General features: G+C 41.3%; 1 protein-coding gene across 1 annotated transcript; it reads left to right on the forward strand.

Annotated features, from left to right (window-relative positions):
• The first annotated feature begins 370 nt into the window (after nucleotides 1-370).
• Nucleotides 371-3735, forward strand: Atp5if1 (ATP synthase inhibitory factor subunit 1). Its single transcript, XM_026391687.2, has 3 exons — nucleotides 371-516; nucleotides 609-700; nucleotides 3477-3735. Exons 1-3 carry the CDS (start codon nucleotides 430-432, stop codon nucleotides 3616-3618), a joined length of 321 nt encoding a protein of 106 aa, XP_026247472.1. The 5' UTR covers nucleotides 371-429; the 3' UTR covers nucleotides 3619-3735.
• The last annotated feature ends 9027 nt before the right edge of the window (nucleotides 3736-12762 follow it).

Consider the following 12762-nt stretch of genomic DNA (forward strand, 5'->3'; position numbering starts at 1 on the left):
TCCTGCTCCCCATTTTATCGATGCCAGCAGGAAAAGAGGAAAAGGACGCTTCGAGTTTTTAGTAATATCGACTTTAGGACTGAAAGTACGTGGTGGTGGTAAGGGCAGATGGCTCGCCTTAGTCCGTTGGGTCCAAGAACCGAAATTTCGGCTTTAGTCACTATTACCCTCTTATCCAACCTGCTCTATCAGTGTTCTCCAGTCCTTTGGCCTCTCAACCCTCGTTAGAGGTTGGCTAAAAATAGACCAGCCTCTCTCTGGATTTGCAGTTGCTCTTTCAGGAGCCCCGCCTCCTCTCTCTCCTGATTCGTTACTCCTATGTTCGTCCCGCCCCGACACCGAATAGATTGGCTGTTTGGGCATCCTCGAGCTTAGCGCGTAGAGAGAAGCTGCCAAGCCAGTGAGCGGAGAGGTGCGGCGCTAGTAACAATGGCAGGCACGGCGTTGGCGGCCCGGGCGCGGCTCGGCGTGCTGGGAATGAGAGCCATGCAAACCCGAGGCTTTGGTTCGGACAAGGTACGCTGCTGCAGTTTCTGCCCGCCTATCCCTGTCGGCGGATCGTCTCTTCCTTTCTACATCTTTACCAATATCCGGGTCTCTCTCCGCAGTCCGAGGATGTTGACAGGAGCGCTGGAGCGATCCGGGAAGCCGGTGGGGCCTTCGGAAAGAGAGAGCGGGCTGAAGAGGAACGATACTTCCGGTGAGGCCCACCGGGTCCCAAGTCCAGCGCTAACAATCCCAGAGCCTTCCCATCCTTCTTAAGCCTCAGTCGCCCCACTCATCCCTACCTGGTGCCTTGGGGTGCCCCATCCTTCAGCAGAAAACCCGGACCCCCAATTCATTACATCGTGACAATTGAGGTCCGGACTTTTGCCATCTAGAGCGCGCTCCGAGGACCTCTCGAAACAGCACCAGGGCCCCAAGCCCAAGCCATTCCCAACGGGTCTCCAGAATTCCTAGCCCGCGGCTCAACTCCTCTTTTGCCATTTACCATCTCCTTGCCTGCGGTGATCCTCCTTACCCCGTGTGGTGCGAAACGCCTCCAGATTGTTAGCGCGGTGTCTAGATCCTACTGTTCATTACTTGTAGACCCTCTAAGATAACTCCCTCAGGCTTCACCCACTTTTCATCCCCTCTCCCTTACTCTAAACACCTTAGCTTTGCAAACCCTTATGGAATCTCTGAACCTTCAGTCCCACTCAGCCATTTCTAGACCCTGTGCGTCTCTATCTGCGCCTGATTGAGAGGGTTTTAGGAATTGGTAGCACCTGCTCATGGTTGGGCTCACCCATGCTGCAGATTTCTGCCCTTCTCAGCCCAGGCCAGACCCTGGGCTGGAAATTAGGAGTAAGGAGTGCACTGGGCTAATCTACTTTCTTTCCCTGCCCCTGCGTTATCTTTGACGTCTGTTCACACTGGGGAGAAGCAGCAAGGAGTTAATTTTGCTTCTTTTTCTGTTAGGTCTGTGCCTTGTCTTAAAAATTATCATTTAGGGTTTGGGGTTGTGGCTCAGTGACAGAGCGCTTGCCTTGCGTATGTGAGGGCCTGTGTTCGATCCTTAGCAACACATAAAAATAAACAAAATAAAGGAATTAGGACTGGGGTTGTGGCTCTGCAGGAGAGCATTCGCCTAGCATGTACAGCGCCCTGGGTTCGATCCAACACCATATAAAAATAAATAAAATAAAGGTTAAAAAGAAATAAAGGTATTAAAAAATTATCATAGGGCCGGGCACCGTGGCACATGCCTTGTCATCCCAGCAATTTGGGAGGCTGAGGCAGAAGGATGGAAAATTGGAGACCAGCTAGGTGTGGTGGTGCTCGCTTGTAATCCCAGCAGCTTCGGAGTCTGAGGCAGGAAGATCACCAATTCAGAGCCAGCCTCAGCAAAAGCGAGACACTAAGCAACTCAGTAAGACCCTGTCTCTGAATAAAATACACAAAAGGGCTGGGGATGTGGCTCAGTGGCCGAGGGCCCCTGAGCTCAAGCCCGGATACCAAAAATGAGTAGAATAATCACAACACCATACCAGAGAGCCCGGGTCCAGCCCTTAGAGACCATTTAATTGGGCCTCTACATTCTTATTTATTTATTTTAGTTGTAGATGGACACAATATCTTTATGTATTTGTTTGTTTATTTTTATGAGGTGCTGAGAATCGAACCTGTGAGGCAAGTGCTTTATCACTGAGCTACAGCCCCAACCCTGGGCCTCTGCATTCTACAGTTAAGGAAAACAGGCCTAAATGTGGCCATACCAACATTTTTATATTCTTCCTTCTTGAGAACTAATTGAACTGCTGAACACTTAACCATGCAAGAGATCCTCTCTTTTTTGGACTTTACAGTGAGCCATGCATTCTCTAGTCAAATTGGGATAGTTAATGGATATTTATACCTTCTTTGTCACCCTTTTGCTCCTTTTTTTTCCTCCTGGGCAAGCTAGCCCACACCTATAATAATATAATCCCAGCTACTGGGTAGACTGAGGCATGAGGATAGAAAGTTGGAGGACAGTCTTGGCAACCCTGATTCAGAATATAATTTAAGGCCTGGGATTGAAGCTCAGAGGTAGAGCGCTTGCCTCTCATATATAAGGCCTAGGATTGATCCTCAGCACCACATAAAAATAAATAAATAAAAACAAAATATAATTTTTTTTGAGAGAGGAGAGAGAGAATTTTTAACATCTATTTTTTAGTTCTCAGCGGACACAACATCTTTGTTGGTATGTGGTGCTAAGGATCGAACCCGGGCCGCACGCATGCCAGGCGAGCGCGCTACAGCTTGAGCCACATCCCCAGCCCAACAAAATATAATTTAAAAGCATGGGGTATATAGCTCAGGGGTAGAGTGCTTGCCTTCCATGTGGTAGCATCCTGGGTAGGATCCCCAGTACCACAAGAAAGGGGGAAAAAAGGGCCTCTGACTCTCAGGGTGGTTTTTCTGATAAGGTATCAGAAACTAATGTTATACCTTTCTAGAATTCTCTAGTTAACAAAGAATTTGAAAAGAATAGTTTATAATGATGAAGTTTTAGGCATTAGCACCAGGAAAATTGAATCATTTTGATGATCCTCCTTAAGGTGGATGTACCTTAATTTAGGATGAGGTATTCTTTGACTAGTGGGGGTTATGGGTAGAAGAGGATGGTCAACTCGACTCCTATGGGATTGGGATGCCTGTCTTTGTTTTTTGTTGTGTTGTTTTATACTGGGGATTAAACCCAGGGATGCTTTATCACTGATCTACATCCTCAACCCTTTTTATTTTGAGACAGGGTCTTGCTAAGTTGTTGAAGCTGGTTTTGAATTTGCCATCCTCCTGTCTCCCAAGCCACTGGAGGGTGCACAGGTGCACACCCCTATGTCCAGCTGGGACACCTGGTTTTTTACCTTAGGTATTAAAGGTTATGCTTAGAAATCTCTTTGGGGTAAAAAATTGGAATCACACCTGAAGCCACTGTGTCCTCACAGAGAGAAGACTAGAGAACAACTAGCAATCTTGAAGAAACATCATGAAGATGAGATCAGTCATCATAAGAAGGAGATTGAACGTCTGCAGAAAGAAATTGAGCGGCATAAGCAGAAGATTAAACATCTACACAATGATGATTAAGTGCACACAGTTCCCCATAGAATGGCATATATCATTGCCCACTTCTACATAAACATAATTCTGGTTTACTTAATTGTTCTGTGTGCTGCCAGTAGATAATAAATGGTCATTATCGAACTGTGTTTGATGCCTTCTTCTATCTAGGAGACACATGGTACAGGGAAAAACTCCATGTATCTCCTAAAATGATTGAATTAGATTGGCTCCTGCAACAGGGAGCTCACAGAAAATGTGAAGCTTTAAAAGTCAAGAGCAATGTAGAGAATGGAGAAGGATGATTATTTCAAAAGACGCAGCATCAGTAATAGAATACTGCATTTATAAATGGATTAAAAGTATTCATGAACTAGTCATTCTTATTCTAATTTTGCAAATGGAGACAACTAAAATAATAACATGTACAGCATTGCCTGTAGTCACTTAGTACCTTGGAGTTGAGACTTGTATCCAGTGTTTTTGACTCCTTTCCAAGCCTTTTTGTTTGTTTGTTTTATGGTATTGAGGATCAAACCCAGGAACTTGCTCAGCTCTACCACTAAGCTTCATCCCTCAAATTAGATCATAAGACTGAAAATAAACAAACTTGTAACTTATCTAGATAAAAAAAAAAAATTTGAGGGGCTGGAGATGTGGCTCAGCGGTAGCGCGCTCGCCTGGCATGCGTGCGGCCCGGGTTCGATCCTCAGCACCACATACCAACAAAGATGTTGTGTCTGCCGAGAACTAAAAAATAAATATTAAAAATTCTCTCTCTCTCTCTCTCTCTCTCTCTCTCTCTCTCTCTCTCTCTCTCCCCCCTCTCTCACTCTCTCTTTAAAAAAAAAAAAAAAAAAAAAAAATTTGAGATGACCTTGGGCCACTAGTAAAACATTTTCAATTTACCAGTTCAATGCATCATTTACCCAGAATTATGAGTTTCTTGTTTCAAGACCATAGTACAGAAAGACAGAAAGACCTTTGGGGCCATTTGTGTGATAAAATGGCAAAAGAAAAGTCATTGACCTAGCTTGTTCAGACAAGATATCAGATGGTTGTTTTCAAAACCTAAACTTGCACATGAACACTGAAATCTGCTGATGGGAGGTTTATAGATACTTGGGATGTGGGAATGCCAGCAATAACATGACCTCAAAGATGAACCACAAGAAATGATCACACTGAAATCGGGGATGTAGTGTTGGGTAAAGTGCTTGCCTAGCATGCTCAAGGCCCTGAATTCAATCCAGCACTGGAAAAAAAAAAAATCCTAAGTTCCTACATTGTGCTTTTTTTTTTTTTTTTTTTTTAGTTCTCGGCGGACACAACATCTTTGTTGGTATGTGGTGCTGAGGATCGAACCCGGGCCGCACGCATGCCAGGCGAGCGCGCCACCGCTGGAACCACATCCCCAGCCCCTTTTTTTTTTTTTAACAACATTACAAAACCGAAAAGTTTAAAATATTAGATAAAAATCAGTCTATTGGCCTGGGGATATAGCTCAGTTGGTAGTGCTTGCCTTGTATGCACTAACCCCTGGGTTCAATCCTTAGCACAAAAAAAAAAAATAAAATCTATTGATAATTGGACAAAGCAAGAAAAGTTGGAACTTTAAAGTGAAGATGAACATAACTTGAATTGTAGAGCAGACTAATTTAAAAATACTTAAACTTTTGAAAATGGTAACTCTTGTCTTTTTATTATGACATACCTGTGCTTAATTTTTCTCATGTTGCAATAAAAGTAAGATATACATATTGAGTAACAATACATGTGAAAACCCTAAAATAATTTGTGTGACATGGCCCAATAACCAAACAACACAGCACAGGTCATAAGATTCACCTAGGATACAGAAGCACCCCAGGTTGTTCTTTAGAATCAAACAAAATTGAAAAACACTACAGCAATCCTTCCGAAACCAGCAGCATTACCTTGACCTGGGACTTTGTTAAAAATTCAAATTCTCAGCCCCAACTCCACCCCAAACTGGAGAGGGGAACCCAGAGATCGGTTTTTTTTTTAATTTTTAATGTTCTTTTTAAAAATTTATTTTTTAAACAGATACAACATTTTTTATATGTTTGTTTATCCATTTTTATGTGGTGCCGAGGATCAAACCCAGTTCCTCTCACTTATAGGCAAGTGCTCTACCATTGAGCCACAACCCCAGCCAGCAGAAATTAGTTTTAACAAACCTCCAGTTAGTTCTGATAGCCATTGATGTTTGAGGATCATTGTTGTACAGGCAATTTCTCACAGAATCTGCTGACATGCTTGGGCAAACAACATTTTTATAAATGCAGATTACTAAGTATAGTTGGTCCTCAATATCTATGAGGACCTGCATTCCAGGATTCCAGGATTCAACCAACTGTAGGGAAAAAACAAACTCAAGCCCTGCATGGTGGTGCATGCGTGTAATGCCAGTAGTTTTGAGGCTGAGGCAGGAGATTGCAAGTTCAAAGCCATTCTCAGCAATTCAGTGAGACCTTAAGTAACTTAGTGAGACCCTGCCTCAAAATACAAAATAAAAAGAGCTGGGGATATGGCTCTGTGGTTAAATGCCCCTGTGTTCAATCCCCAATGCCAAAATAAATAAATATAGGGAAAGAGAGGCTGGGGATATACCTCAGTTGGTAGTGCTTGCCTCACATGCACATGGCCCTGGGTTCAATCCTCAGCACTACAAAAAAAAAAAAAAAAAGAGTGTATAGGCTATATACAAATACTACACCATTATATAAGGGACTTGAGCATTCAAGGATTTTGGGCCCTGGAACCAATCTCCCAATACTGAAAGATGACTGTATAATAACAACACTATACATGTTTATATATTTTTTTAAAGCCTATAGCATTCAGTATTACCAGGCAGTCTCCTGTTTAAATACTAACCAGAACCCCGATTAACTTCTGAGATCAAGCACATTCAGGGTGATATGACCAGACTAGTTCTTTTTTACTATTTATTTATTTTATAGCTATAGATGAACAGAATGCCATTATTTGTTTATTTTTATGTGGTACTAAGGATCAAACCCAGTGTGTGTGCCTCACACATACTAGGCAAGTGCTCTGCCACTGAGTTACTGCCCCAGCCCCCAGACTAGTTCTTTATATCAATGCTACTTTAAAATTAAAAAGATAAAAATATGGCCAAAATTGTTCTATGAAACATATTAACGGGCTGGGGATGTGGCTCAAGCAGTAGCGTGCTCGCCTGGCAGGCGTGCGGCCCAGGTTCGATCCTCAGCACCACATACAAACAAGGATGTTGTGTCCGCCGATAACTGAAAAATAAATATTAAAATTCTCTCTCTCCCTCTCTCTTTAAAAAAAAAAACATATTAACATTTTAAACAATATTGTATGGAATAAAACCTAGGAAAGGCTACACTGGTTATTTCATTAGTTAAAATCCTTTGTATTTACATATAACAAAACCCAGCACTGGTTGGCTTAAGAAGGAGAGAAAAAACAATTTATTGGAAGAATAGGGGCTATTATCTCACAGAATCTCAAAACTTGAACAAACCAGACTCAGGCAGAGCTCAGAGTATTTCTGTGACCAATAGGACTAAATTCTTCTAAGAAGTTTCTAAACCATCTATGTCAAAATCATTGAGGTGCTTTTTTTTTTTAAAGAATTCTAAGGAATTTTACACAATGAAGTTATTTAACAATTGCACAGAAATTTATATTTATGGAGCACTTTATAATTATCTGCTCATTAAATCTCAAGACATTTTTGGGAAATATGTACATTTTAAGGTAGGACTAAGGAAAGAAAAATAGGTTGAAAGAGATTTAAGGAAGGACAAGGAAATAAAATTTTAAAGTACCATATATTTTTTTCCAGACCTGTCACTCCCAATTTTCTGGGAAATCTGTAAACCCAACTTTTGTGCTATTAATTAGCTCACCAATAACTATATTAAACAGTTAAGCAGGATATGATTTTTTTTTCTGTATTAGGAGCTGAACCCAGGGGTCCTACACATGCTAGGCAAGAATTGTACCAGTGAATTACATCCCCAGCCTGAGATGCAATATTCTGAGAAACTTATAATTTAGGGGACTTTCCAGCATTGTCTATTGATCAGATAATCCACTTCAGCCTAAGGATCCTAAGAATAACCAGACCACCATAAACCATCTTGAGATCAACAAAATAATGTCATCTTATATTCCCATACTTCTCCCCAAGTTTCCTTTAGAAGAGCATGCCTATAATCCCAGCAATTTGGGAGGCTGAGGCAGGAGGATTGGGAGTTTCAGTCCAGGCCTAGCAATTTAGCAAGACACTGTCTCAAAAAAAGGGCTGGAGATGTAGTTCAGTGGTAAAGGGTCCAGAGTTCACTTCCCAGTACTCAAAAGCATTAAAAAAAGAAGAAGAAGAAAAGAAGAAGAAGGAGGGGGGGGGGGGAGGAGAAGAAGAGGAGGAGGAGGAGGAGGAGGAGGAGGAGGAGGAGGAGGATCCCCTCAGTCTAGTTCCCGCCTCTCCTCAAGATCCTCTTCTAGAGATAAACTCTTTTCCCATGACAATTCCATTAGTTTAATCATATAAAATAAAAAGAGCTCAGGATGTAGCTCAGTGGTAGAGTTCCTCCTAAATTCAATCCCTAGTACAATAAAAAAAATCTCCAAGATTGGGGCCTGGGTGTTGGTATTTTCAAAAAGCATCCTAGGTTTTCCCAATATGTGGCCAGAGTTAAGAACTACTTACTGTTGGGCTGGGGATATGGCTCAAGCGGTAGCCTGCTTGCCTGGCATGTGCAGGGCGCTGGGTTGGATCCTCAGCACCACATAAAAATAAAAAAATAAAGATGTTATGACCACCAAAAAAAACCTAATAAATAAATTTATTAAAAAAAAAAAAAAAAGAACTACTTACTATCCAGGGGCTGTGGCTGTGGCTCAGCGGTAGAGCTGCTTGCCTAGCATGTGCGAGGCCCTTGGTTCAATCCTCAGCACCACATAAAAATAAAGATATTTTTTAAAAAAAAGAACTACTGTTCAGCTGCATATCATTGAGCAGTTTGTTCACCCTGTAAGACCCCAGAATAAAGGGGCCAGGAAAGACTAAAATTCAGTCCATACCCTGCTCGCCAAGCAGTATACTCTATTTTAGGAGTAGCATCTCTTCAGCTTGTCCAATTTTGCCTAATTCTCAGATACAGGACCCTTGGGTCATTCTCCTGTTCTTGGACATGCATTGTTTCATATCCTACAGAGTTCATTTTCAGTTTTTTTTTTAAATTACATTAAATAAATTTAGTTTTAGCATCTACTATAGGCCAGGCACTGGGTATATGCTAGGAATACAATCACAAAATAATTATAGTTCCTTTCCTTATGGCATCCATAGCCTATTGGAAAAGACAAATGATTAAACAGAGAATTAAATAATAATGTGAGAAGTGCTCCAATGGAAACAAATATGGAATACCAGGGAAGGACACAGGGCAGATGCAGTATCCAGACCTGGGGCTCAAAGGAACCTGATGGTAGGAGAGATGTAACTGACCAAGGAAAAAAGAAGGGGATGGTGCTGGGCATAGTGGCTCACACCTGTAATCCCAGTGGCTCTGAAGGCTGAGGCAAGAGGATCATGAGTTCAAAGCCAGCCTCAGCAACAGCGAGGCACTAAGCAACTCAGTGAGACCCTGTCTCTGAATAAAATACAAAAAAGGGCTGGGGATGTGGCTCAGTGGTTGAGCGCCCCTGAGTTTAATCCTCAGTACCAAAAAAAAAAAAAAAGAAGGGGATGGCACCAAGTGTGGTGGCACATGCCTGTAATCCTAGCAGTTTAGGAGGCTGAGGGAGGATCCAGAGTTCAAAGCCAGCCTTAGCAACTTTGCAAGTCCCTAACCAACTTAGCAAGACCCTGTCTCAAAATAGATAATAAAAAGGACTCTGGATGTAGCCCAGTGGTAAAGTACCCTGGGTTCTATCTAGTACAAAAAAAAAAAAATGGTGAGAGTTATATGTGAGGTTGTATAACTAGTAGCAAAATTTCTACTTCTGGACATTCTATTCCATTTAGTTTTATGCAAACTAGCTGACTTTGGCCTGGTCTTATCCAGAAAAAAGAACGAACATTGAAGTTAATGAGTGTTAGAGCTGGGTGCAGTGGAGCCGGTTGATATTCCCAGCTACGGGGGGGGGGGGGGGGGGGGGGGGGGGGGGGTGTTGAATCAGGAGGATTCCTTGAGCCCTAGAGTTTAGACGTGTTTCTTCAGGAAAAAAAAAGGAAAGAAAGAAAAAAGTTGATGAGTGTTTATTTTAACTACCAAATAAGGTAGTTAAAAGAGCCTCGAGAGTAAGAACAGAAATGCTGATTCTACTCCCCATTCTGCCACAGTTTTACACTTTGACCTTGAGCAAGGGTGTGTCAGAGAGGGTGAGCAAGAGCCCAAGAAAGTAGGGGGCTGGCACTGGAGTTGTACCTCAGTGGTAGAGCTCTTGCCTAACAGGTTCCAGGCCTTGAGTTGGATTCCCAGAACTACCAAAAAAAAAAAAAAAAAGAAAAAAAAAAGGAAAGAAATTAAAGAAAAAAGTGTAGCAGAGACAGGCATAGTGCCATACAAGAAAGGATTAAACGTTCAAAGCCAGCTTCAGCAACTTAATGAGACCCTGTCTCAAAATAAAAAATAAAAAGGGTTGGAGATGTGCCTCAGTGGTTAGTAAGAGTGCCTCTGGGTTCAATTCCCAGTATTAAAAAAAAAAAAAAAAGTGTACAAGAAAGTGAAGGTGAGGGACTGGGATGTAGTTCAGTTGGTAGAGTGCTTATTTTGCATGCACAAGGCCCTGGGGTAGATCCCCAGCACCACAAAAAAAAAAAAAAAAAAAAAAAAAAAAAAAAAAAAATCAAGCCACTAGAGGGGTTTAATATAGTCTTGTGCTTCATTTTCACTTTTTTATTCCGAAGTACTAGGGATTGAACCCAGAGCCTTGTGCATATGAGGCAAGCACTCTACCTACTGAGGTACATGCCCAGCCCCCTGTAAAGTTCTTCCTACAGAGGCCAGCTAGGTAATGTAAATGAGTCTAGTATTCCAGTCTCAGTGGGAACTGAGAACTGGAGAAGACAAGCCCACTTACTCATTTTGGCTGATGGTTGGTGGTACTCAAACTCTGATGTCAGATCTTCCTGTTTTCTAAGAGACTTCATGAATTAGGAATTTTAATGTGAAGTATCCCAATTTTTAAATCTTAACAACTTATTCAATTTTTTTAAACATAGAGGACTAAAAAATATATGTTAGCAGGCCAAATTATGATCCATTACATGTCCAACTTCAACCTGGACAATACAAGCAAAAAGGTTTGTGTGTGGTAGTGACTTGGTCAGAGTATTTTCAGATGCCTTCGCGTACCTGAGCTATTTATATTTGTTTCTGTGTCCTTGCCTGTTTGATCTTGGCTGTCAGATATCAAGCATGATTCAGCTCTGTACTCTCCTCCCCCACATCCACCAAGCACCCATATGAGGCATTAATAAAGTCCCCTGAAGTAAACTTTTTTAAGTTTTATAAGCAGAATTGGGGTATAGCTTAGTGATAGGGTGCTTAGCATATTAAATCCCAAGCACTGAAAGAAATAAAAATAAAATTTTATAATTTCCATCAGGAGTTTTGGTTATATTTGTGCATAGCATTCAACTTATGAATTTACTTATAGGAATTTAATTAATCAGGGATATATTATAATATTTTTATATAAGAATTTTATCTTTATGTAAAATAATGACAAAATTGGGAGAAAAAATCTAAATATCTAGCAATAAAGATTAATGAACATATTATAATGCACATGAGCATTATACAACCATTAAAAATTAAGAGTCAGGGGGCTAGGGTTGTGGTTCAGAGGTACCAGGTTTGATCCTCAGCACCACATAAAAATAAAATAAAGATATTGTGTCCACCTATAACTAAAAAACAAGTATTTTTTAAAAAATTAAGAGTCAGTAGATTGGGAGGATCCTGAGTTCAAAGCCAGCCTCAGCAACAGTGAGGCACTAAGCAACTCAGTAGTGAGAGCCTATCTCTAAATAAAATACAAAATAGGGCTGGGAATGTGACTCAGTGGTTGAGTGACCCTTGGTACCAAAAAAAAAAAAAAAAAAATTAAGAGTCAGATGCAACTTATCAAGACCCTATTTTAGGATTGGGGATATAGCTCAATTGGTAGAGTGCTTGCCTCATGTGCACAAGGCCTTGAGTTCAATCCCCAGCACCACCAAAAACCCTCAGGATTCCCATTCCTGTGGGCCTTCCTTTCCTTTCAAGACCCTATCTCAAAATAAAATTAAAAGGTCTGGACATGTAGCTCAGTAGTAATCTCAGTAGTATATAACTCCTGAGTAAAATCCCCAGAACAAGAACAGGATGGAGGGATGGAGGGATGGAGGGAGGGAGGGAGGGAGGGAGGGGGAAGCAAAAACCATTACATTGATTCTGTCTTGGTAGTAAAATTAAGATATGATAGGGACTAGGACTATGGCTCAATGGTAGAGCCCTCACCTAATACACGTGAAGCACTGGGTTGGGGCCTCAACACCAAATAAAAATAAATAAAATAAAGGTATTGTGCCTACCTACAGCTTTTAAAAACAGATTTGAAGGTCCCACACACAGTTAAAAAGGTCCCCCCCACAGTTTTTAAATTAAAAACATAATAATCAGGGGCAGGACTGTGGCATGTATGTATGAGGCATTGGTTTCAATTCTCAGCACCAGTGAGAACCATTAAAAAATTAAGAGTCAGGGGGCTGGGGAGGAGCAAATAATTGAGGCCCTGCTTCAACAAATAAAATAAAGATCTATCATCAATTAAGAAAAAAATTTTAGAAATCATAATAATCAGGGGCTGGGGATGTGGCTCAAGTGGTAGCGCGCTCGCCTGGCATGCGTGCAGCCTGGGTTTGATCCTCAGCACCACATACAAACAAAGATGTTGTGTCCGTCGAAAAACTAAAAAATAAATATTAAAAAAAGAAATCATAATAATCAGCCAGTGCGGTGGTACTTACCTGTAATCCCAGCTGCTCCTGAAGCTGAAGGAGGGGGATCCCGAGTTCAAAACCACCCTCTGCAAAAGCAAAATGCTAAACAACTCAGTGTGACCCTGTTTTCAAATAAAATACAAAAAATAGGGCTG

This window comes from Urocitellus parryii, chromosome 11, assembly GCF_045843805.1.
Source record: "Urocitellus parryii isolate mUroPar1 chromosome 11, mUroPar1.hap1, whole genome shotgun sequence".
In the NCBI taxonomy this organism is placed as follows: Eukaryota; Metazoa; Chordata; class Mammalia; order Rodentia; family Sciuridae; genus Urocitellus; species Urocitellus parryii.